This window comes from Chanos chanos, chromosome 10 (assembly GCF_902362185.1).
Source record: "Chanos chanos chromosome 10, fChaCha1.1, whole genome shotgun sequence".
NCBI classification, from domain to species: Eukaryota; Metazoa; Chordata; class Actinopteri; order Gonorynchiformes; family Chanidae; genus Chanos; species Chanos chanos.
The window spans coordinates 2,839,183-2,866,180 of NC_044504.1; the positions used below are offsets into that span (position 1 = coordinate 2,839,183).

Genomic DNA, 26,998 nt, shown 5'->3' on the forward strand with positions numbered 1-26,998 from the left:
ATTTACCCCACAACTTCTTTTTTTTTTTCCCCAAATCTGATTTTATTCCTAATTAAATAAACCTACTCGTCAAAATCAAACTATCACCTTTCCTTTCACACAGTCACTTCTGAGACATTATTTTGGCCAAGGCAAAGGGAGGAAGGGGGCCAGGAAGAAGGCGAGAATCACTTCCAAAGTTCCGCCCCCCCCTCTCTTTGCAACAGCAGTTTTCCGTTCCTGAATTCAATCGACAGTAATGCGTGTTCACTATAAATTAAAAGAAAGTGCGTCAAGTGTTCAAGTAGGGTGGATAGTTTCAGCCAACACATTTTTTGGGGGGGGGGGGGGGGGGGGGGGGCACAGAGTAGGCAGAAAGAGCACTGGCACTGGAACTGACGGGTAAGGAGAGAGGGCCGCTTAAGTTTTTCAACGGTCAAGTATTCATGGAGAAACCGTAGCAAACTGAAATGAATGACTTCATATACTGTACTGCAGTGTGATTGACAGGTATCCGTTCTACTGATGAGAGTTTGTGGAGGGCAGAGGCATGACACTCAATTTTTTTTTTCCTTTTAAATATGGGAGGGTGATTAGGAACTGGAGTGATGAGGGAAGATGAACCAGGGAAGGGGGGGGGGGGGGGGGGGGCAGTTTCATCTCTTAGAGGCTCGGCGAGGGTCCCTGCCATTACTGATGGTGACTGAGGGTTTAGGAGGGGCAGGAGGCCCTCCCACAGTCAAAGGGGGTTGTCCGTTGCCAGGGACACGGCCGTTGGTTCTGCCTGGACCCCCGAAGTTGGGATCACGAGGCACGGGGGCAGTGCTATTGGAGTATGTCTGCATGGCACCGTTTCCTGTGAGAACAAAATAAAAACACACACACATGTAAGGCTAAGTTTTCCAACACAGTCGAAAACACCAGCTCAAAGTCCCAAGACTTCTCGAAAACAGATCCCTAACTGTAATTGACTGGAATAACGAGCAAACACGCATTAGCCTACAATGACCTTGACAGATGACATTCAATCCAGGAAAATTTTGCATTCTAGCCTTTCTTTACAAGGTATTACAAATCATAAATGTGAGAGGGACTAGTCCACAATTGACATCATAATCAAACTTAAAGGAGCATCCATTTGTAAAAGTCTAACGCCAGATGCCACACCAAAGCGCATTACATAACATGGGAGATCACTATCTGATAAGACAATCATTTCAAAGCAAGACTCCAGGTCATTCTCTCTGCCCTGTTCACTTACCTGTTTGTGCTGGTGTACCCGAATTCTGATTGGGAGGAGAATTGCCACGCTGCTCTCCTTTACCCTGTCGAGGAGACAAATCAGACATTTTGATTTAGCTCTCACAAACAGCAACCATTTTGTTTTGACAATTCTGAACAGCCACCATTTTGACCAGCTGACTGCTTCTGGTGTAAAAACCAAAAAAGAAAACTGACTCAGACAGCTGCTTCCTCTTAACCGTTCACACCTTCATCAACCTCTTTCATTTCTGCCCTCATCCCAACAAAATGTAAAGCTCACAGTATTGTAAGGGTTTACTCATATGTCTCTATGTCTTTAAAAGAGGCAGTTAGTAGATGAGAAAGGTCACCCCCCCCCCCCAAAAAAAAAACCCCATGGTTACTCACCGTCTTATTCTGCATGTTAGCCTGGGCTAAAAGCTCTGGATTTGGTTCACTGAAGTTTGGTACCTCCGAGTACACCATGCAGAACCTAAAAGGATGTGGCACACGTTACAGAGGACCGGTGTTTCCTGAGCACAAACTCAAACTTGTTTCAAAACACACCCTTAAACTGCGCTTGGTCGTTATGAATCCATTACCACATTTACACATATCTTAATCAAGAATTGTGTTAAAATCTCTGTAGCCCTGTGAATTACTAAATGCTTGGTCTGGGCGACACCCATCCACATTTGTTGCGTATAATCATCAAACATGATTAAGCAATTACAGGATGTTGCCATCTTTCCAGTGAAACCTCTGCCAAAGGTTACAGTTTACAAAAAACCCCAAAAAACAACAACAAAACACACATACATTTGGGTGAGTAAACATTTGAAGCAAAAGCCAAAAGACCCCTCATGTCAGGAGGGCATTACAGCTCTTAAAGGAGACACAGGTTCTCCACAGATGTGGCTATTTGAGTTCATTTTAGTCATCTAACAGGTCACGTTGTCCCATAAAACTTTAGGTAAATATGGCTACGCAGGCAGCAAAGACACCTTAGTGCATGACTTCATCAATGAATCATTACAGAAATGCAGACACAGCCAGTGCATCAGCAAATGTAAGTAGCAAAAAGCATCAGTCACGGGAAGAGGAAAAGCAGAGCGTTCACATAAACCTAGTTACCTCATCCGTGACCCAAGTGACCTTTAACAAGGTAATACTCACTCTCCAATCTTCTGTAAGTCTCCACCTCTTCCAGTGTAGAGGGTCAAGCAGCCCTTCCAAATAGAGGCATAGCTAATGGAACAGAAACCAGAGTGTGTGTTTAAATGTCAAACTTAACATTTCATTAAATCACCAACAGACAGAAAAAAGGCAACTTGACTGAAAACTGTCAAAACACCAATGTTTCATTTTGCCTTGGGAACGTAACATGACAAAATTAGGGATTTAATTTGATGACGAGTGCTCCAAAAAAAACCCCTCAAAATAAAACAAAAAAGCCCAACAACTAATGAGGTTTAGTACTGGAGAGTGATGTGCTCTCAGAGAAAAAGATATATGCACTGCCACCATGAACTTGAAATTAACAGCCAAAAGCTGCGTAAGGATGCGTTTGTTTAGCTGGCAATGCTGAACACAGTGGGTGAGAGGGGAGCTTACCCTCTTGTTAGGCGAATGATGTCTCCAGGTTGGATGAGGCTGCCCAGCTCATCCCACACCGAGATGGCGATGCTGCCGCTCTTGTCCGCCACTTTGCACGAGCGCACTTCGTGGCCATCCTTTGTCTTGGTCACGCGACCTGTTACACCGGGAGGACAAAGTTAAACCCCCACCCCACAGTATCCCTCATCCGTATGAAAATTACCTGATCAAACTTTTTTTTTTTTTTTAGACACCACAAAGCTAACAAGGTTAAAACGAGTCTTTGCTGAGTTACAAAACATAGCTACCGAAGAACAGAAACATGAATATTTAAATATTCCCACTGAATTCACTTAAAACAAGTCAGCGAAATAATAAAATGAAATGAAATTAAACACTTGCACACCAATCAAGACTGTCTCTGCCCCTTTAAGAGAAGCGTGGTACATTGTCATGAGGGACAGTGCGACTGCCTTTAATAACTTACCTATTTCCAAAACAATAAAGACGATATTTAGATTTTTCGATCCTGGTTTGACGTCTTTAAGCAAGACGACAGCTTCGTTGGGGATGTTCGACATTTCTAAGACAACAGTGGTAAAGCTAGGCGGGCTAGCTTAAGGCTAGTGCAACACAAAGCAGCATTCGGTTTAGCTAGCGAGCTAGCTAGCAGACATGAATAAGTTCTAATCAGCAGGCAATCTATGCTATGTAACACTATCGGGACTCAGCTTCTGTTAAACTATAGGCCAGATAGTTTGCCTGGAATTAATCTGCGAGGTTTTCCTTGAAAATGTTTAATCGTATGTGTTTCTTGTAAGGTTTAGTGGTTTACTACACTAACGTGCTAGTATTGTAAGAAAAGAGTGAATCTTCCCCTCCACAATAAGAGAAATCGTACTTTTCGAATGATCAGCTAGCTGGCTACTATTACCGGCTAAAATAACACCAAGTTTCAGACGTAGCTTTTCAGCTGGTTTTAGAAAACGTCGCAGTTAGGTTCACTCTTCCAAATTAATCGAAGCTTTAGGGTACTGTTGGAGCGATGTTATGTTTGTGTTTTTTAGCGAACTTATTTCCGATTTTATAAGCTAAAATATACGTTTTCCGGCCGACAGTTCCATTATTCTGTGACTACGTCTTGTAATAGTGAGTCGGAGAAGCTCGTTTAAAACAATGGTGAGCTTGTACAGTCACCAAAGAGTGTTACAAGAGCATTGATTTCGTTTCCGCTGCTAGATCAACGTAATAAGTTAAATTTCTTTATCATACGGCACAGATTATCTTGAAGCTTGGTTGTAGCTATGTCCTAAATCGACGAAGTGTGGGATTTTTTCAACGCCTATAATGACAACGAGATAAAGCTAAGTTTTGTTTGGTTTATCGAAGTCTAGAGTGATGATCTACCGAAGCAGTTTTCAATGGCCGTTTAAATGGTTTTGAAACCATACTAATTATTCCAATATTTGTAAGGTATTATCATCTTGTCGCCATAGTCAATTCGTATTCCGCAAACTACACTGCTTCTGCACTTCTCTCGCCTTTTCAACTAACAATGGTTCTGATCTTCGCAAACGTGTTTTAAAGCGTTTAAATATGTCAGAACATTCCATGATGGTGTCAGAAATGGGGGTTACTGGGAGGGCTTTATGAAGAAGGCTCAAAATTGTTAAAAGCATACATATCTTCCTGTGTAAGATTTATTGACAGACAGGTCATGTTAATTCACTGTGGGATTCGATAATCTATCTTTTTACATAATCATTGTCCAAGATAAATGCAAAGTACGACGGTATCACCAAGCCTTACTGATGGTGCTTACCATGATCACATTACAATGGGCTCTACATCTGATTGGGCACAACGAAGAATGTGTCCACATGGAAATGAAACAGCAAACACCATTTCCCTGTTCCAATGCCGATGTTGTATAATATGACTTGATAGCATGTGCCAAAATATTTCCATCGGTATGCCGGCAACTTTTGACGCACGATGCCTTATCTTGTGCTAGAATTACACGGCAGGCCATTTATCAACTCTCCAGCAAAATGACCTTGTATTGATCCTGTAACATGTACACAATATGCACAATTTGTGATGCCAATTTTTCCCACATATTGCGTAAGTGTTTGAATGGTCGTGTTGTTTTATTAGGACCACAGTCTGGTTACTCAAAAAGTAATTTCAGAGCAGGGGCGCACATTCTTGATGATATGAACGCTAACTTTGGCCAGATTTCTTTCTTCTTATGTATGTTCGGTGTGTTTTTTCGACCACGACGATAGTTACACGAATGAAAAGGGAAAGTCGTCACGAACAGGATTCGAACCTGTGCGGGGAAACCCCATTGGATTTCGAGTCCAACGCCTTAACCTCTCGGCCACCGTGACTACGTTCACAAATCCTAGTACAACATGTACTAACTGTATTGTTACACGATATCAAGTAGGTTTAACAGAGCAACACCGATTTGCTCTAGTTAAACTATCGAAACCCGACCCTCTCGTAATTATTAAATTTGATAGGTTTTAAAAATGAAACCGAACTGTTCTTGTAACGCTGCAGTATTTGTGTCATTAGCATATGCACCGCAAAATATGGCAAAAGTCATCAATAATTATAATTTTTGAGAGGAAAACATAGAAAAGAAACATAGAACACATCAGCCGAGCGGAGCGCACTTTTATTTTTGTAAATACGTGAAGAGGGAGAGAAACTGTGCATATAGGGATACCACAAGATGGAGACACGTTCCTAGTGAGACAACTAACCCATACGTTTTTCGGCGTATGATAACACCAGTAAAAGAAATAATTTAAAAAATCATTATCTTAATAAAAGATATATAGGTTATAGGTTATTGAAAAGCCTCCTCAAATTTTAAATTTACATTATCGTCAGATTCACCTTTTAAAAAGTTTTTTAGTCTTCGAAATGGCCACGCTTCTTTCGAAAGCACCACTGACCAAACACGACGTTTCTTTTTTCAGCTTTAAAAAATTATAATTTCACTACGCTGTTGCATAACTTGTATTGCTTAGTTGTATCTGAAACTTTCCGTACAGACTTAGCACTGACCCCCTGTCACAAAGCACAATGGTGCTGATAACCTTGTGTCGGATCGATCCTTGAGGAGGTACCTCCTGTTTACGCCGTTGTCGGTTAATCACTAAAAAGTAACCGGATTCTTCTGTTACTCCGTGCTCGAACAGACGTCCTGCCAAATCGTAACTTCTAATTTTTGCAAAGAGGCTATGTAACATGGTTCGGTATGGACTGACTGTGCCCTTCTCTCAGTAGAAATCGGCTACGGAACACTGCTCATTTTTGTCCAGTAGGTGTAATGTCATCTTTTTAAGATGTTTTTCTGTCTTTATTTCTTATTCAGGTAGATCCCATTACTCGACTGAATGTTTTTTTTTGTAAACAAATGCAAAACTGATATTCCTGCTTAAGGAGAAGAAATCTGTAGTGTTATTCATGGAACCCATGATACTGTTTTTGCTAAGGCAAAAATGGTAACTCTTACGATGCGGTGTCACTTTGACAAAGCAGCATTGGAACACCTGGGTCACAAAGCAGTAAAACCCACATTCAGTGTTCAGTCCACATGGAACTACACTTTTACTTACAGTAATCCACTGTAAGGTAAAGGCAGGCTGTCTAACCTCCGGCTGTACTCATGCCCAAATCAGAGCATCATGTGATGTTGTGTTACACCTCTTCGCCAATTACAGGTGCAGAGACTAGGGAGGCTATTAGGTATTGTGTGAAAGCAGGCCTGGGATACACGTGAAACCCGGCTCCTCTACCACACGTCATTGTTTGAGCGTGATTGAAAGACAGAGTGAGAGAGGGAGAAAGAGAGGGGGCGAGGGAGAGGTGAATGTTCTGCCAAACGTACATGTGGTGGGTATTAAAGGTGAGACAGAGCTGGTAGACATGGCCCTGGAAAGTAAAAGCTTAACACTATTCCCTACCCTTTCATCGCTCTTCTCCATTAGATTACGTGCACACATGTGCCTTGTTGGATGTCTAAAAATGTCTAAAAAATGTTGTTGTTGTTATTTTTTTTTCTAGCAATTGTATACTGTTTATGTTTAGTTGCTCTGTATAGCCTTTAAATACTACCACGTTGGTTCACTTGTGAACAGATGCCATGAATGATCTATATTAACCCGTTATTATGTGCTATCCTATCTGATTGTTTACATTTCTCTACGTCTATAATCAAGCTAGGAAACACACATTGCTGCTGGTGAGAGAATCTAACGTGAAGGCAGAACACCTGTAGGGCCCAATGGTCCTCCATACCCTCGCTCAAGCTGGAAAGAATGCCATCAATCGCAGCAGGTTTGACAAATGGGCTGTTATACAGCAATCTGTCAAAACCAGGAATGTTCTTCTCATGCCTGCAGTGTGAGTGTGTGTGTGTGTGTGTGTGAGTGAGTGTGTGTATGTGTATCTTAGGCTCAAGAGAAGCCTGCATGCTTCATGCCAAAAGTCGGAAATGGTGACCCGAGATTGATTTAGTCAAAACTGGACGTAAAGCGTTCAGCCACACGTAGTCAAACTGCGCAGATAAAAGTTCAGTGTTACCTCACAAACACTTACAGAGAGCTGTAGTCCTCATTCCATTCGGAATCTTTCCAATGTTTCCTTCCCTGGAATTTCTTCACTAAGGAAAATGTAGAACTATTGATCCTTCTGCTGTGTTCCTGAACAAGTATTATATTGTATGTAATGCTCAGCTATTTCAGTGCTCAGTAGACTAGATTCTGAATGTCAGTGTTTCTATGGGTGTGTTTTACTCCAGGCCATTCTCCCTTGTGACAGCAATAGTTACTGATGTTTTGTAGGCAAGGGGTAGGTTTCTATGGCTATTCCAAATACTCTTCCCAAGAGACTTTGTAAATGAGCCTCCCATAGTCACACAAACTCTGATTTAATCTCAGCATTCATTGTGTTCACATTTGATAATCACAGCCATCTCTGTATTTACAACCACCTGCAGCGAAAATGTAAAAGTTCTAAAGAAGAACACATTTGTCATGACTCATTATTTTCCATGAGTGTTTTTTTTTTTTTTATAATTATTTTATTATTCAGAGGGATCTGGATTACATTTTATGAAAAGCTCTTACATGCTATTGTACTTTAACTGTAGACAGAAGAAAACCTTGACCGAGTATGCTGACAGACAGGTGGAGGGAGGGAGAAGGCTGTTCACAAGGCAGGCAGATTGTTTAATCAGTTCCTCGGAGGTCTGAAAGCCGCTCCGTGTCTCCTGTGAGTTCTACAGTCTCCACAATGACTCCTAGCAACCAGGATCCCTGTCAGGGCCTGTAAATGGAACAATAGTCCAGATCATTGGCACTTCACCTGGACCGTCATGTTTAATGGCAGGTCCCGAGTTGTACAGTAGTGACGCCATATTACTGAGATTGAAAAGAAAAGAATAGAATGATTTTAAGGAAAACGATAGGTATAAAATCAAGGTTTTACAAGAAGGGATAAAGGTTTAAACCTATATATAGTAAACGTTGGGTTGATACTGAAGGACGGCACTGTAAGGAAATAGGACATTACCCGATGTATTTACCCTTGGGCATGCTTGATGTGGGGCTGAGCTGACACTGGAAAACTATGCTCTAAAGACACAGGACATCATTAAATTTACCCTACACTTCTACCCTTTATATTACGATATAACACACCATTAGGATCATAAAGTTTTTCTATAAGTGTTAGAATTATTTAAGTGGTCACTTAAGGCTAAAATAATCTCTGGAACAAAGGTGACCATGTGAAATCAGTGACATTAGGAATTAGCCACAGAAAAAGTTTGGGGTTTTAACCACGTCAAATCTAAGAGGCTTGCTGCACAACCGCCGGAGCGGATGTTGGAGTTTCCGCTTCCACGGAACTGGACTCCTCTTTGATGCCATTTTCCTCAATGCCATCGTCATCGTCGTCATCATCCTCATCTTCGTCGTGTTCCTGTAGAACTTCCTCTTCGGCCAACCTGCCTGAGAGGTGGTTCTCGGCGTCTCCGCCATCCTCTGTGACCGAAGCGTTACCATCCACGCTGCCTGGAGAAGAGGGATTTTGTGGTTCCCCTTCCTCAGCCTGTTCCTCATGGGAGTAAACTTCTGCCAGGGGCAGCTGACCATCTGGACCTCCCATGGAGGGCACTTCAACTGGAGAAATACTGCTGGGCGACGGCAGGTTGTCACCTTCTCGCACCTTCTTGACGTTGAAGGTCATAGGCGAGACGCGGAAGGATGAAGACTTGTCACTGGGGCTCTTGGGATGGTTGGGGGTGAAACTCTTTTTGATCTTCTCACGCCTCTCGGGCGGCACGATCTTGTTGATCTTCTTCTCGATGCTTCTCCGAGAGAAGGCCTTCTTCAGGCTGTCCACCTTTTTCAGGCTGGAGCGTTTGAACTTGTCGGCACGGGAAAGCCCCAGACGTTCGCTGTCAGGGCCCGGCAGGTCGTCCTCTTGCTGATCTCCTAGTGGGTCTGTGCTATCTGCTGCTGCCAGAGGGCTTGTGGAGGCTGCCTCCACATCTTCTTCAGAGGAGAGGCTGATGGTCTGTAGGCCTTCTTCATGGGAGCGGTTGGCATCAGTGGCGGGAGTGGGCGCGGGCGCTGGCGTCTCGTCCCGGGGCTCAGCGAGAGAGCTGGTGCCTGCAGTTTCCCCACCATCTTTCATGAACACGGAGGAAGGGATTTCGTTGTCCTCCTGGAGAGAAGAGGAGAGAGAGAAGAGGAGTGAGAAGAGGAGTGAGATCCAGAACATGGATGCGTAGCCACCTGCTGACGTGGTGACTGAAGCGACGACACATGGAGAATGTCATTCTGCTCTTAGGGGACATGTAGTCATGAATACACTAGGTGGTGGAAGTTTTTGCTCACAAAGAATCCCTTAGGGTCTTTTCTGCTGCTCCATTTTATAAGTCAATAAGTAATAAGTCAATGCCCAAAAGAGAAAGAAATTAAAAAAAAAAAAAAAAGCCTAAGTTCATTTTCAGTTGGTTTAAACAGATTAAGCATTTCTGGCTTAAGGTGTTTGCACAGGCTTCACACAAGTTCCTTGAAAGGAGGTGTCAGTTATCCCAAACATCCAAGGCAATGACAGTCTAACTCCTCTGTCTGTCTTTTAACACATTACTCTTTCATTTCCCAACGGGATTCCCTAATCCATGTGCATCTTCATAACGTCTTTTAAAGTTCCCCAGTACTCCCATGCCGTCAGACCTGTTTGACTTCTGTGGTTTACAGAAGGAACGTGGGCTGTGTTCCTAGAAAGATGTTGTTGTCTTATCTTAACTCTTATTAAGACTTATTCCAGTGCTAATAATGTGCACTCATGGCCCAGACAACACTGCTACCTCTACAACAAATACCACTGCCAGTCTTACTTCTATTCTACTGCTACTACTACTAATAATGCATATAATTCTTTAATTCCCAACACATCTCCCTGCTCTCCTTCTCGCTTCATCTCACCCCCCCCCCCCCAAACACACACACACACACACCCACCACCCTTCATGTCCTTGTCTCTCGCTCTAGCACACACACACACACACACACACGCACACACACAGATACAGATACACTAAGCGCATTGTTCTATAGATGTTTACTGTGACCTGCATGCTACCTAAGCGTCTTGGTGTTTGTCCTGTAATGCAGGTGATCAGATACGGGAGGGGATATGTGAGGAGGCATGTCTCTCTTTAGCAGGCAGAGGGCTGTTTGATGCCTCGGGAAAGAAGATGTGGCTTTCTGAGAACTCCTGTCCTCCCCCTCCCTTCCCTTAGGGCCAGGGTTAACCCATACACCGTAACACGCTGTCTCAGCCCAAAACTCTCTCTCTCTCTCACTCTCTCTCTCTCTCTCTCTCTCACTCTCTTTCTCTCTCTCTATCTCTCACTCTCTCTCTCTCTTTCTCTCTCTCTATCTCTCACTCTCTCTCTCTCTCTCTCTCACTCTCTCTCTCTCTCTCTCTCTCTCTCTCTATCTCTCACTCTCTCTCTCTCTCTCTCTCTCTCTCACTCTCTCTCTCTCTCACTCTCTCTCTCTTTCTCTCTCTCTAACTCTCATTCTCTCTCTCTCTCTCACTCTCTCTCTCTCTCTCTCTCTCTCTCTCTCACTCTCTCTCTCTCTCTCTCTCTCTCTCTCTCTCTCACTCTTTCTCTCTCTCTCTCTCTCTCACTCTCGCTCTCTCTCTCTCTGTACAACCACCTCTGCATACAATGTCAGTGCAGAGGTACACATGGAGCTCTAAATGTCTTTGCATTGCACTAGAGGAAAGAAGTCGTCCAATCGGAATGGCAGTGTGCACAATCCCTGGTTTCAGTGAGCTGTTCTGATTGCATATGTCTTTATGTATGCAGCAGGGTGAGGCACGTGGAATGTGAAGGCTGTGCAGGGGAAACGGCTGTGTTCAGGCACTGCAGTTTAGCGCCCATTAGAGTGTCAGAAGACACTCATTACTGCATAACTCAGGGACAGGATAAGCCAGTGAAGGCAAAAACACTCTGTCAATGTACCAAAAACAGACAAAAAAAATTATGTTGAGCAACAGTGCCATTCACAAACTGTCATGAGGAAAAGAGTGAAGAACGTATTTCACATACACTGCTGCTGAAAGGCATGTGCAGCAGGGCAACCAATCAGATGGCACGAATGACAGTGACCTCAGAAGCTCCTTCAGTTTGTAATGATCAGAAGCAGAATAATGTCAGCAAACTGACGGATTAGTCCACTTAAGAATTAAGATCTGAAGAGTTATACATTTACTCATAATAGTGATTACAAGGGGAATTGATTATTCATAATGTGGCTGTCTATCATCGTATGAAAAAAATAAAAAATAAAAACACATTCTCTAATCATCCTAACATGTCCAAACACATACACACTGCAGTTGGATACCACCCAAGTTCTTTACAACTAGACATGACATGTCACTGATTGAAGAGTTTCACATGACAAGACAGAGTTTTCAAACGTTTTAAAATCGAATTAAAATGAGATTTAATGAATTAAATTGTTTTTTTTCTGTATTACAAAATCAGATTTCTGATCTCATTTTTGAGATTTAACCCCCCACCCCCATCTAAATGCACTGATTCAATTCAATAACAGCGTAGGAAAATGGCATCTAGAAATTACATCTACGATTCTACGCTCTCACCAAAACAAACGAAAAAAATACATAGAAAAATGCTCTCCAGTTCTCTTGGTTGGCTGTTTATTGAAACCACTGGCTGTTTATTGAAACCACTGGCTGGGGACCTGATATTTCTTCGCTGACGTGTCCTTCTCATTCCTGCCCCTCTTTCATTCATTGACAATGACAAGAACTCAGTCTCATGATGAAAGGACATCTTCACCTTGCCTTCAAGGGCTGCCAAAGTCTAAATTCTACAGAGATTTTAAATTCTAGTCCACATATGTCACTGTGTGGGTAGGGATGCAGGACGTCAATATATGGCACTAAAAAAGACTGAATTATGGGTAGTTTATATGAAAAGGTCATTTTCTTGATAAACTCTGTTTGCTAAGCACTGTTTGCTAAGCACTGTTTAAGTGCTTCCCATCCATTTGCCTTTACAGTGACAGGAGAGAGAGAGAGAGAGAGAGAGAGAGAGAGAGAGTTCTGTATGTGTACAAATTGTGTAATTCTGAAATGACAATGCAGTATAAATGTTGAGATTTAGGTATAACGTAATACAGGGACGAGGAAACATTTGAACACTGTATTATTCAGGTCTTTTTCTTTGTAATTTAGAAGTAGAGGTGGAATCTGCCCCAGGCCTTGAGGGGATGGATCTAGTCACAACTAGCGCTCCCTGGGTAAACCAGTTTCCTGTGTGGACCCAACCTGCCGGAGCTTTCTTCTCAACCATAAAATAACACTCTGCTGTTTTGTCCAGGACTGAAACTTCAGCAGAGAGTTGGCACTCATCTTTATTTTTCTACCTTTCTCATCCTCTGTCCTCCCTCTTTCAAACCCGCAACTATGTGGTGATAACCGCTTGCCAAAGGAGGATGGGCCCTCCCTCCCGAGCCTGGTTTCTCATGCTTGTTATCTTTTTCACAAAGAGCTTTTTCTTCACACTTACTGCCATTACTTTGCAACAAATATGCACTTCAGTTTACAACAAAGATTGAAAATGCAAAGAAAAAAAAAAACACATGTTGTGTACCTGCATTACCATATCACTTTCTTCATGGATCCTGGCAACTCTAATTAAAATGTGAACATAATATGTGTATGCATAGAAATGCTATTTATGATCATTTGATTTAATTGAGTATAATGTGTGTCTGCTTTGAAAACTTTGCCTGTCAACATGTTTCCAAAGAAGGCATATGAAAATATGAAGCTATGATCATTTGAGATATGGTGACATATTGGATGAAGGAGGTTCATACTTAGTACACTGGTATATTAGGTCTACAAATCTTTCTTATTTACAATATCACTGTTTGGGCATCTCTCGCAGAAGGTTGGAGTTTCTACCCAGAAGACGGGCTTATATCAAGTTTGCAGATCTATGAAATGAAGACACATTTCAGGCTTAAACACTCCACTATAAATAGCAGGTTGACAACAGAGTTTGGGTGTGTTGAAAATAAGACTCATCTCCTCAGGTTTCATTGTGTGACATCATCCAAGGGAGTATACCAGTAACACTGGTGTACCTGTTATACTGGTGTACCTGGCAGTATGGTAAAACTCTCAAAAATCAGATGGGTAGAGCCATGCATGGCTTTCTGCCATTTAACCAGCTACAAAAAGACTACAGGAGGGAGAGAGAGAAACATACCCATGATGGGCCCCCTGATTTAGCAAAGTAGAGGATCACTCTGCGTGTGTGTGTGTGTGCGTGTGTGTGTGTGTGTGTGTTAAGGTCAGAAGAACAAAAGGAAAAGACACATCTGTGGAAGGAGAGGGCAGGGCAGAGGAGACAAATATCACAGGGAGAGAGAAAAGACAGAGTTCACCATTAGAGACAGGAAAAGGGAAGGAACCATCAAGGTTACTGTGTTAAATTTGACCAGGGGAACGTGTGCACGGGGTTAACGCTGGGCAATGTGAAACTAGACCTCATTCAATCAACTAACAAACAAACCAGACCTTATTAAATCTTATTAGATCTAAAAGAAATCTGTGACTTTTATGTTTTAAAGGAAGAGTGATAAAACTTGACTGTGTTTTCCTTACACTGTGATGACAATGCTAAAGATATAAAATCTATGCCAGCCTTTCCTTTTAATTACAACCCTTGTTTTCCTCCACACTCCCACTAATGCAGTTATAACATTATGCACCTGTTGCATGGAGACTGCACAGAGAAGGAAAACAAACAAACAAACAAACAATCAAACAACCTCCCCCCCCCCCCCCCCCCCCCCCCCCCCGCCTTGTGCCATGTTAAACACCAGACAATTCCAGTGTGGCTGTTTTCATACTGCATACAGCTCTCCTGGCTTGGATTTGGATTTGGTCCCTCAAAACAAACGTGACCCATATCAGAACAGACCGGATGTGGCTCTTACTGTTCAGACTACTCTGCAGAGATCTGAGCCTTCTGTCTCTGCCCTCTCTGCCTCTCTAATTTATTACCTCCCCTGCAAACTTTATCCATATCCAGTTTTTCTCACATTCCATCACAGGATCCCTCTGCTTCTCCGGTCCTGGTTATTTGCGTGAAAAGCGAAGGACTTTGCGACAGTCTACGTCTTTGTCACGTGACACTTTGATACTTTTTTCATGTCTCTCTTTTTTATAATTCATTTTTACAGGATGTATCTGTCAAATAGCCTTAACCTTCCAAACTGAAGCACAGTTGTAATTGTAGGAGATATTGTATGGATGGGAATATGCAGGTTGTCTCCTCACTGGAGACATGCGGGGAGACAGAAAATACCACATGGATAATTGGGGCTAGAACTTTATGTTATACGATGAAACAACCTCTAACAGACACTCAGTTCACTCTTACACACGACAGTCCTGTTAATGCAGAGTTGAACCCATGCCCGTTTAGACGAAAATGTTTGGGGAGTTGTTATAACAACAAACTCTCTCTATCTCTGTTTCCCTCTCTCTCTCTCTCTCTCTCTCTCTCTGTATCACATCTCCACGCCCAAAGAAAACAGTAAAACAATGTCTCTTCTCATGCACATTTGACAGAGACAGAGACACTTGTCTGCCTGAACTGTGTGCTCTGATTAACCAGCATGCAAATGTTTGTGTGTGTGTTTGTGTGTGTGTGTGTGAGTGTTATATTACGTAACTCTACAATGCATTATCCCTCTGGGTTACGTCAAATTATGCAACTCGTTCTTTTTCGTGTTAAGCATCTGAAACATGTATGCACTGAGGAAAGGAAGGAAACCGCTGCTGTTTCCCAGGCCTGGCCTGCATAATGTAGACCCAACACACACACACACACATGCACGCACGCACGCACACGCACACACACACACACATACACACACACACGCACGCACGCACACACGCACGCACGCGCACGCACGCACACACACACGCACGCACGCACGCACACACACACACACACACACACATACACACACACACGCACACACGCACGCACGCACACACACACGCACGCACACAGACACACACACACGCACGCACACACATGCACATACACACACACACACGCATGCACACAGACACACACACACGCACGCACACACACGCACGCGCACACACGCACGCACGCACACACGCACGCACACACCCACACACACACATACACACACACACACGCACGCACACACTCACACACACACACACACACGCACACGCACCTGCACACACACACACACACAGACACACACCCCAAACTGACAACACAAAAATTTTTGTTCACCCAATTCTATGCTTGGAATTTGACTCTCTGCCATTCCTCCCCGATGAGAAAAGTGAATATCATTTGATTACTGGTGTAAAGTCATTTGTTAATAAACAAATGAATCCTCGTCTTAAATTTCTAATCAGGGCATCACACTGCAGCCCCAGAGATCCATTTGTGGGAGAGATGTGACACATCACACATCTACACCATTTCTCCCATTCACTGTTTTCCCTGTGTTTCTTAGTCGAAGCACAGTCAATAGATAACGGTGATCAGAGGCCGGGTGGACTTCCGAGGACTTGTTTTTGCGTGGGTTTTATGAGAGAGTTCAGGCTCCTGTCATGTGTGAGTTGAGCGGTTGTCCATGCATGACTGGCTAACATCCCCAGGCTCAGACTCCGGTCTAAGAGCTGCAAGGATGATTTTGCTTCTGCTCTTAACCATGGTCACAGTAAAAACAAACGAAAAGAAAAGAAAAGAAAACAAAACAAAACAACAACAAAACACACACACACACAAAGGTGTTGTTTTCTCTTGTTTTCCTCTCTCTTTCTGTTTGATTCCATACTACTGGTTAAAAGGTGCACATTTTCTCTGGCTGGATGCCCACAGCAGACACCTGATGAGTCAGGCTGCTAAAGGAGCCTCTCTATCAGTTAAACCATGCTCTGCTTCACAGAAATCAACACTTCAACAACTGTGTGTGTGTGTGTGTGTGTGTGTGTGTGAGTGCGGGAGAGAGAGAGAGAGAGAGAGAGAAAGACGTACGTGCGTACATACGCATGCGTGTGTATGTGTGAGCGTCTGCCCGGGCGTGTGTGTTTGTGTGAGCGTGTTGTGTGTTAAAAGTGAGAAAACATTTCAGCTTTCCGTCTCGCGTTATGAAACTGCGAGAAAAAGAGTGAGCAGCATAAGCAAAATGTCTTAAATAGCCGGGATAGCGCACGCGGAATTCCAGTACTGGCAACTACAAGCATAGTTTAACAGTTTCACAGACAGCGTCTCCATCACTGAAGTCATAAAAGGCGCTTTTCCACTGCATGGTACCGGCTCGACTCGACTCGGGAGTACAAATGTGGTCTTACTCTTGCACTGGTGTACAGATGTATCGTATGACCTTTTCTGCACAGTTTCATAAAGGTTTGTGAAGACAGTCGTTCTTGCTCAGTGTATGAAAAACGTAGTTTGCCCCTCAGCTTGTAACTGCTACCCCCGATCGTAAGAGAATCAATAGCATGATTGCACATGAATAAAGTGGATTAAATCATGACTGAAACACGTGCGCTAAGCATTTTTTGCGCTTAAGAAACGATTTTGATCAAATGGACTTCAGCACTGACTTATTGCTTTAATTTATTAGGAATGTAACATATATGCCTACTAAGCATAAAAGAATGAGGTGTATATGGTTTATGAGGGATTATATTGAGAACTGTTCTTTTGTGTATACGGGTTAAAGGATCCGATACCAAACGAAGAGCTGTCAAACCAGAAATCAGTGAAATGTGATAGAGCAGAGCCCAGACAGAATGCTGTTGTTCTTTCATAAATCAACGTGTTTTTTTCCATTCGTCTTTCCCCTGAGCAAGTTATTTATCATGGCCTTACAGTGTGAAGTCTCATTCCTCATTCGCTTCATTCTCTGTGTACTCTGAGCTTTAACCCCCCCCCCCCCCCCCCCCCCCCCCTTTTCCATTTTTCACCTGTTTAATATGTAATCCAACTCATGTCATTCTCTGTCTCTCTCTCACTCTTGCGGGTGAGTATTGATTGGATGTTAGATGACAGTGTGAGGACTGGAGATGCCTGCGACGGGAATACAGGAGACAAAGAAGAACGCGAACAATAGGAAGAAGAACAATAGGAAGAAGAAATTCATGCCGTGCACTGAGCCAGCGAGAAGACGCACTTCTCAAACTGTCGCTGACGATGACAGAGTCGACCTCCGTCACCACGGCAACGCTACAAATTCTCGTCAATCCCACAGCACTAAAGTGATACTCGGTAACCGGCCTCTTGCATGTCTCGAACCTTTTTTTGTTGCTGTAAAATAAAAATGCGCTGGCATACAGAAAGAACGAGAGAATCTAGAGGATGAAACAGTCAAGACCTATCCGTCAAGAGTATGCTGATGGATGTCAAAAGCTCCTAAAAATACAGGTTAACCTATAGCGTTAAGAGCTGTCTTACTCCAACCTTCATGAGGAAGTCGAGCAACATCATCCAGAGTCACTAGCGACGGGTCTATTTACCGTGGTTACAAACTTTGCACGCAATTTATATATATATATATATATAAAAAATCAAAACCGAGTGAGGCCGGATATGAAAAGCATTTAATGAAAGGTTTACAACACAGATGTCTGTCCGACGAGGAACTAGACTATTAGAAATCTAGTGCCCTCCGCTGCGTGGGCCCTCGTGTGTTTTACGATTTATGAACAAGTATTGTAAGGTTTACGTTACTGTCCAGCCACACCCATGGAGCCAGATCCAGTTTGGAGCGGGTATTGGGCTGTTTCACACACTCCTATAAATCTACTCTGTTTTCTGGAGTCATATGCGTTTGAGGGTTTGAATTTAAGCTTGAATGCAAAAATGAAACAAGTAGGTTCAGTAGTTTCATGGTATAAACAAATCGTCTGTAGCCTGAGTTCTGCTTGTACCATAATGTATAACATGCAAAACCAGACAGACAAAGCTGTTAAATGCAAATGATCTTCACCTTATCAGCTGAGGTGAGTGACACAGCTTATCCGTGCAGTGATATACTTTTGTGCAGTGAAGAACTTTTGTGAGTATGAATCATTAAAAGATTATGATAACACAAAATTATTTATTAAGTCTTAATCTGTCTCACATACACACACACACAGCATATGTGTGACCTCATGGATAATATTTAAAGCACATGAATGATGTTGACCCTGACCTTACTTTGAGTGGATTCAGAGAGCATGTCTGGCCTCTGATCATGCAGTGGGAAATGAGAAATATGAAACCTGCCAGAAGTAACAGACCAGAACAATGTTCATGAAGTGACTGAAATTCCCAAAAGCTTTACAATACATTCTGACAGATGAAAGATTTAATTCACTTATTTTGAAGTTCTGAGTTGCAAAATATGGCCAAGCAAATGGCTGAGTTGTCCCGTCCAAACTTTCAGGTATTCACACAAAGGTCACAGAAAGGTCAGCACTTATGAGAAGTGGTAGGGTTTAGTCTACCAAATAGCTATTCACCTGACATAACAAAAACTAAAATAAAACAAAACATGCCATTGAATGGCCATTCACCTAATGGACTCTCAAAAAACAGACTGAGAAATCTGAGCTCTGACAGTTTTTTTTTGTCGACACGATAAGGGTTCATGAAGATATCAGTGCTACTGATTTCAGATGATCAATTCTCAGTTAAAACATTGTTTTCCAGAGGCGCCCAACCCCATCCTTTCAAAATGGGAATTGTGAATTGTGAGGGAAATGTCTTTGTTGTTTTAGAGCAAACTCAACAAAAACAGGTTTTAGGACATGCTTGATGAAATGGAATGTGTGTTTTTTGTTTCGAGATACAATGTGTTTTGTTGAATTGTCCTGTCTGACGTTTTTTTTTGGTTTTGTTTTGTTTCAGCTTTGCTTTTTCTTAATCTATGCATGCAACTGAATCGCTGGTCTTTTTTTATAGCGTGTGAAAAAGGATGACGCCGTGTTACTCAAACTCTCTAACTCGCTCATGATTAGATGTTCTCCAAGCAGCCGTTGTAAGAAAACTTCCCTTCCCATCACGGTTCTGCACTCTGTAAACCCTCCCACAAACGCATGGTCCTTCAAACTGTGACTGACACATATGATTATGCATCTTTTACATAACGTAAGTCTACCATACAGCATTCATAAAAGAGTTTCCTCAAAATGTGGTAATGTCGCAGACATACACCATGCCTTTCAGCACAGCGCTGGGTTTATTCCAAACGTAATTTTCAGCTTTATTTGTAAATGTATATTTGACAGAGCAAGTATACTGATAGAAGGGGAACGAATTTTGTCCACAGTTAAATGAACGGAAACTCAGTTAAAACGTGTATTGCTGTTTAAAGTCGATTTAGAGCAAAAGAACCTAAATCTGCATCTTCTGGTGAATTTGAGTGTTTTGTGACGTAACATGAAGCTGTACAGTAGGCAGTAACTATCAGATAAAAGCTACAGTTTGTCCCGAGAATTAAACACCCAACCCATTTTCTATCTTTGCGAATAAACCCAAACTAACTGGACATGGCTGGAGTAAAGATGCTACAGTCAGATCGGCCGACTGGACAAGACTGGACAAGGTTGTGGCAAGATTAGATCAGATACCATTGCTGACTGATGGTGCGGGGCGGAGGGTTGATTGTCTCTTCAGATGTGGAGAGTAATATATTCAATATTCAAACCGCTAGATCTTCTAACGCATATAATAGTCCTATTGACTTTAGGCGGTTACGCCTCACTCACAGTCATGGTGTTCACACCCTTCGGAACACGGCGCTTAACAAAAGCATTAAGGATTTACTGCCCAAATAATTCATCACTACGTTTTACCATTTAGTTAGTGATTTATTCCCTGGTTAATAAATCACTTAATCTTAGGTCCTGCTACTAACATTACTGGTTTACTCATATATTTCTATGATTTATATTTAATATGAAAGGCCTGTTTTACTGTGTACTGGCAGTATTTACACATGCAAATCATGCACCTTCACCTGCGAGTGGAGCCTTGCAAAATGCTTTGACCAATCACTTACTCTTTTACAGGTTTTTGCATAAGCTTTTAAAGACACACACACACACACACACACACACGCAAACAAACCGAGAAGGTCATAACACGCTAGGGATACTTTAATTTTCTAAAATGTGCTTTTGGGGGATATTTGTAAATAGTTTATGGCTTGCTCTCCGGCACTGTCTAAAGTAAATTATCCCGAATCTCCGAATCTCATGCTGATGGCTTGACGCCGCCTAACGTATCAACAACGCCGACCTGAAATGACTGCAGCGGCTCTGGGAACCGTCCGCCCGGACAGCGTGCCACACTCAGTAGCCGCCCCCTCATCCGTAACGAGCCTCCGGTAAATATACAATTAGTTATGCTGGGAAAATATCTCCGTCCAAATTCACGAAGAGGAATCCGCGCCGGTGGATTTTGTGTTGGTGTAGGGAGGGGAGGAGGGAGGGGGGTGTGTGTGTAAGCAATAAGGGGGACACAGGAAGAGAGCCGAAGCACAAACAGGACCTAACTGACGTAATTAATGGCCTCTTCACAATCTCCGCGCTCTTTAGAACTCATTAAAGCTTGTTAAGGCTCGTTACGGAGCGCAAATCATCCAGGCGGTAGGCTTGCCATTTAAAAGGCGCTCTGGAACTTTCTCTGTCCTTTCACCTCGGGATGGGATGGGGGGCATATACAGTATTCTCTGTGTTCTCAATCACTACTCTGAGGACAGCGTTCGTGCAATACTGGACTATGGTCCAAAACATTGAAAAGAAAAAAAAGAGAGAGAGAGAAGAGCCATTAGCAAGAGGTGCTATGTGGGGCCCCACTGAATGCTTTGACATCCTCCTTTGTAGAACACGGAGGTTAATTAGATGTTTCATCTTTCGTTGAGTCATCATCATTATCCCAGTCTTTTGATAACTGCTGAGAAAACAAGACTACGTTCAACAGTACGAGGTTTTGGAAGTGAAGTTGTTTGGCCCTATTGACAAACCTTCCAAAAGAAATGACTTGAATATTGATAAATTGTTTAGTAAATATCGAGAAAACCAGTGGTCGTGTATTGGTGTCCTGTAGACCTGGCAAAAAATGTTAAGCTTTTTTGGGGGGGTTGTAAGAAAAAAGGCATACAGGTATACAGAGATAGCTAGATAGAGTAGAGCATTGTGTTGAAGTCTAAAACAAATGTTGAGAGAGTAAAAGACTAACAGTGTCTCTAGTCAGGTGAAAATGTGACGAGAGAGGAACAGAACAGTTCACTTCAGTATGGTTAAACTGTTTCCCACATATGCAGTAAGACCTTTAGGACACACACAGTCAGACACAATTGCAGGCTGTTTAGGGTAAAGTAAGATTTTATCTTCCTGTAACACCTGGAATTGTCCAATAAGCATGCGCATATGATCCAGTCCCAGTTCTGCCACGTTTAAAGCAAACACACACACACACACACACACAAACACACTGCCCCTGCTGATAAGAGCTTTAGACAAATACACTTGCAGTCTGCCCACAGAACAACACCTGTAATACATTGTGTAATCTACTGTGTTGCTTTGTCAATGTGTTTTAATTCTCTTCTGTATTACTATCTCCACAGGTTTTACCAGTAACTGTCAAACTGTGCAGATTACCAAATCCAGCACTTTGCAGCTGCTTTATCAACGTGTCAGGACATGTAGCTCTGCAAATTAAAGCATGGCAGAAGCATACCAGCGTGGATTTTTCTGAGAAATGTCAATCTGCCATGTCACACCCATACAGAAATCCAACTCCAAAAATACTCTCTGTACCCCCCCACCCCCACCCCCCCAGTCTATGCATGAATCTTTTGGCGACACACAACAACAGTTTGCACAGGCAAGCTTTGCCAAGCAACCTCAGCCAAATTGATAAGCTGTATCACCAACCCCACCAGAACACACACACACACACACACACACACACAGCTCCAAAGGAAACCTGAGCACTGCAAGAGGTCATCACTCCAGCCTGAGCACCAAAAGTGTGCAGTTCTATTCGAATATCTCATTTAACCTGCGACCACAGAGCAAAATGAACTTATAATCAGGTTATACACAAACAGACAGAGCGATGTTGTTTGTTTTTCATTCTGTTCTTCTTTCTTATTGCTAGCATTGAGTTTAGCTATCATCTGAGGAGCCTGGCAAGGCCATGGGAGACAAAAGCAGTATTCTGAATGGTGAGACTGAATCTCAACTCCACAGCTGTTGGCCCTGAAAGTCAATCTTATTAGACTGAAAGACACCCCCCCCCCCTCTTAACTAGAGTCTTTCTTTCTCCTCTGCAAATATCTGTGCCTGCTATAACAGGTGAAAACTACACCATAATAGAGTCCAAACCTGCCTTGCGGTGGGCTGGAAGCTAATCAGATAAGACTGAGGGAAGAAAGGCATGACTTGGAGAGGGCGGTTAAGTCAATACGACTCGCCCTTCAGATTAGAGACTGTCAAGCAGTCACCTGTCAATACAATAGCTTTTTTTCTTTTTCTTTTTCTTTTTTTTTGCTGTGTGGGTATAATAGCAAAACATACAGTGAGCTTCCATTTAGCATCACAAAGACACAGCATTGCGATTGGCCTTCAGGTGACTTAACTGGTTTGGCTTACACACCCCACTTTTCTAAAATTCCATTTGATGAAAGGGTTTAAAATGTTAGCAGAGGTTTTAAGGAGGCTTAAAGTTTAAACAAAGGTAGCTGAATTATAGTGTGGAAATTGGTGATGGATAATGTGGCATTTGCAGTGTGGAGATAGACAGATCAATTGTACACACATGCACACATGCACATGCACACGCACACACACACACACGCGCGCGTGCGCACTCACACGCACACACACACACACACACACACACACACACACACACACACAGCCCACCTTCTGTGCAAAACTTTCTCCCCCGTCCCTCTGTGACTCACCTGGAAGATGAGCACTTTGAAGTGGTTTCTCTTAAGTAGGTGGGCGTGGTTGGCCTCCAAGCGCCTGATCTGGACTGCCTGCCTGTCCATACGGTCCCGGACCTCCTTCACATGACCCCCCGTCTTACGCGAGCGCTCCAGCAGTTTGGCCACGCTGTTGGACGTGGTCGTGTGGCTTTTGGCTAAACGCGTCACGTCGCCCTGTACCCCTCTCACCGCCGCCTCCAGCTCGGCTTGCTTTCGCTCCACGCGCCGCTGGTTCTCCTGCACAGACTCGATCATGTTCACCACCTTGTCGAGGAGAGCCACCACCGTGATGGCGCTCACCTGGCCTCCGGGGCTGGAGGGGCTGGTCGGAGACTTGCCGGCCAGGCGAGTGAGGGTGTTGAGCGGGGAGGACGGCGCAGAGCTGGGGCTGAAGCTAGAAGTGAGGATTTCCTGGTTGTCCTCCGGGGCTGGGGATGTAGGGGTGCTGGTCGACCCAGGTAGGGTACTTACGCTTCGGTCAGCGTGAGAGGAGTCTTCTCCCATCCTGTGGGTTGAACAGGTTTGCTTCTCTGGGACACTGAGTGGTAAAACAAGAGAGGAGTTGAAATGACTCCCACTCTGTGGTGTGGTTTTTTTTTTTGTGTGTGTGTGTAAGGTTTTGCTTTCCTGTGGCAGTAGTTCTTAATTTTTCCCTCCCTGTTGATGTGTGATACACTCTGTCTCCCCCTCTCCACAGTCTCTCTCACACACCAACATTCCCAGCCCTGCACTTAAAAACGACCCACACGCCCAGGGGAGGAGTCAGGTTGCTGTGGTTTCAAAGGCCGGCCCACTGAGAGTGTAATGGTAGTAAGAGTGACTGTGTGTGTTAGTGTGTATGTGTGTGAGGTAAGAATGTCTGTGTGTGTGTGTGTGTGTTCATGTTTACGTGTGGGTTTTCATTCACCTAGTTGACTGTGTTTCTGAATTCATGAATACAAGTTGTAGTGGGGAATTTATAATGTGCTTAAGTGTTTGGACTGTGTAGCATAAATTGTGTTAAACTTTTGTTTAGGTTTACCTTGGTCTTGAGAGGTGGTGATGAATAAATGTTACAGACGTTCTTGATTTTTACTTGAGCAGAAATATATTGAAACTTGTGTAGATAATTGATCTGTAAGTTTGAACTTTTGAGTGTGTGTGTGATTCGCACACAGATGTGTGTGTGTGTGTGTGTGTGTGTGTGTGTGTGTTCATTTCCTCTTGTTTTTCTCTCCTGTTCCACAGAGTAGGGACATGTAATGTGGAAATGTGGAAATTGATGTTTGAACAATGAGCTCATCTGTACCCCTGGCGTCATGCCAAAAACCACACAAGCACACTCACACACACACACAGCCTATATAATCCTTAAAGTTACCAGAACACCCTCTCACTGGACACCGTGTAATAAAGGTCATTCTGACATCAACATTTATGATAGTCAGTTTGTTACAGATTTACTTGGACATAGACATCCATTAACAATGCCCCCTGCTGGTAGAACACTAACCCTGCAGCGATTGATCCCATCACCACCGCAAACCATTCTCTCAGAAAGATTCCCTCAGAAGCTCTTGACCTTTGTCATATCTCGTATCTCTATGCTACAAACTCCATTTGGATTAAATGGAGCCTTAGCTGTTGTTGGATAAGCTTTAAATGGCAAACACATAGATTTGAACAGAGCTTAAGTATGACATTATGCTGTCTTACTGAAAAGCGTCTGTCCTAGATGCCAAACATTTCTTGGACTCTTTGTTTTGCATGCTGAGTCATTATGGCCACATACATGTTACTTGGTGTTTATGTGAAAGTGTTTATGTGAAATGAAAAAAAAAAATGCACGGACTCGGATTCGGATTCCAGAACTCCTCAAATGCCTCCCATACCAAATCCCATTTCTTGTGTCACCACCTGGGAGAAAAAGGATTCGTCACTTTCATTCATAACCCCTCCCCTTTTTCTTTTTTTTTCAGAAAAGTTTTTGTTGGTGTAACAAGTGAGGCATTTTCAGAAAAAAAAGTGACACCATTTTTAATATCTCAAAGAATATACCATGAGCCTTAAAAAAAAACCTCACTTTGTGAAAAGAAAGAACAAACCGGCGTAAAGGTTTTGTGTGTATTTTAACTGTAATGGAGTCTGTGGATACTGTATGAAATCAGTCTCTCATGAACTTTCTCTTTTCAGTGGATCTCAGTTCATTTCACTGAGCCATGGAAAGCATTAAATCGGGATTTAGAACATGATAATGTTCTGTTAAAGCACTAATAGATAAATATGAACCTGATCCTAATGTGAATGAATGTGAACCAGGTCCTGATGTGAATAAGATTAGAAAAGAACATGTTGGTTTCTCTGTCGGTTGAGTCATTTGTGTGTTGTTTTTGCATTTCGAAGGTGTTCACCATGATGTAAACATGAAATTAGCCCTCTAGCTTTCCATGCTGGGAAAATTCCAGAAGGGGCTCAAACATGTCTTTGCAAACTCGATTAAACGGATGTCAAAGCAGGTGATAAATAGCTTTGTGTGAACTTGGTTGACTGTTGATTGAATTTTTTTATGTGACATGTATTCAAATTTGAGTGGCCTCACTGAGAATCTCTTGAACTGGAAATGATGTTTTAAGATTATTGAAATGTACTCTGACGACTATGCATTTCATGCTGTGTTGTGTAGTCAGTATGTCAATCTGGTTTTGATCCTCCTCACGAATACAATCAGGTTTACCTTCACTCAGACCAGGAGAATTCCTTCTAATACTAGTTTTGTGTCACAGAATTATTATAAGACTAAATATACACATCACTAATCAAATAAAACAGAATTTGGAACCACTAAGATTGACTATACTGTGTACCGCTAATATTTGGGTGATGTGTGTATGGTGTTGGTATCTGGGTGATGTGTATAGATGGTGTTGGTATCTGGGTGATATATGTGTGTGTGTATGTGTGTGTGTGTGTGTGTGTGTATGGTGTTGGTATCTGGGTGATGTGTATGTGATGTGTGTGTGTGTGTGTGTGTGTGTGTATGGTGTTGGTATCTGGGTGATGTGTGTGTGTGTGTGTATGGTGTTGGTATCTGGGTGATGTGTGTGTGATGTGTGTGTGTATGGTGTTAGTATCTGGGTGATGTGTGGGTGTGTGTATGGTGTTGGTATCTGGGTGGTGTGTGTGTGTATGGTGTTGGTATCTGGGTGATGTGTGTGTGTGTGTATAGTGTTGGTATCTGGGTGGTGTGTGTGCATGTGTGAATGATGTTAGTATCTGGGTGGTGTGTGTGTGTGTGTGTGTGTGTGTGTGTGTGATGTTAGTATCTGGGTGATATGTGTGTGTGTGTGTGTGTGAATGATGTTAGTATCTGGGTGATGTGTGTGTGTGTGTGTGTATGGTGTTAGTATCTGGGTGATGTGTGGGTGTGTGTATGGTGTTGGTATCTGGGTGGTGTGTGTGTGTATGGTGTTAGTATCTGGGTGATGTGTGTGTGTGTGTGTGTGTATGGTGTTAGTATATGGGTGATGTGTGTGTGTGTGTATGGTGTTGGTATCTGGGTGGTG

General features: G+C 42.9%; 2 protein-coding genes and 1 non-coding gene across 3 annotated transcripts; all 3 read right to left on the minus strand.

The window, feature by feature from the left end:
• Positions 1-635: 635 nt before the first annotated feature.
• nabp1a (nucleic acid binding protein 1a) lies at positions 636-3,814 on the minus strand. The gene is made up of 6 exons (XM_030786518.1): positions 3,305-3,814; positions 2,836-2,974; positions 2,398-2,469; positions 1,630-1,714; positions 1,241-1,304; positions 636-835 (listed from the first exon to the last, which is right to left on the minus strand). Exons 1-6 carry the CDS (start codon positions 3,396-3,398, stop codon positions 636-638), a joined length of 654 nt encoding a protein of 217 aa, XP_030642378.1. The 5' UTR covers positions 3,399-3,814.
• Positions 3,815-5,128: 1,314 nt separating this feature from the next.
• On the minus strand, positions 5,129-5,210 carry trnas-cga (transfer RNA serine (anticodon CGA)). The gene has a single exon. It is a non-coding gene; the product is annotated as a tRNA-Ser (tRNA).
• A 2,947-nt stretch (positions 5,211-8,157) lies between these two features.
• Positions 8,158-24,056, minus strand: cavin2a (caveolae associated protein 2a). The gene is made up of 2 exons (XM_030786824.1): positions 23,430-24,056; positions 8,158-9,567 (listed from the first exon to the last, which is right to left on the minus strand). The coding sequence occupies exons 1-2, from the start codon at positions 23,958-23,960 to the stop codon at positions 8,689-8,691; spliced, it is 1,410 nt and encodes a 469-aa protein (XP_030642684.1). The 5' UTR covers positions 23,961-24,056; the 3' UTR covers positions 8,158-8,688.
• Positions 24,057-26,998: the final 2,942 nt, after the last annotated feature.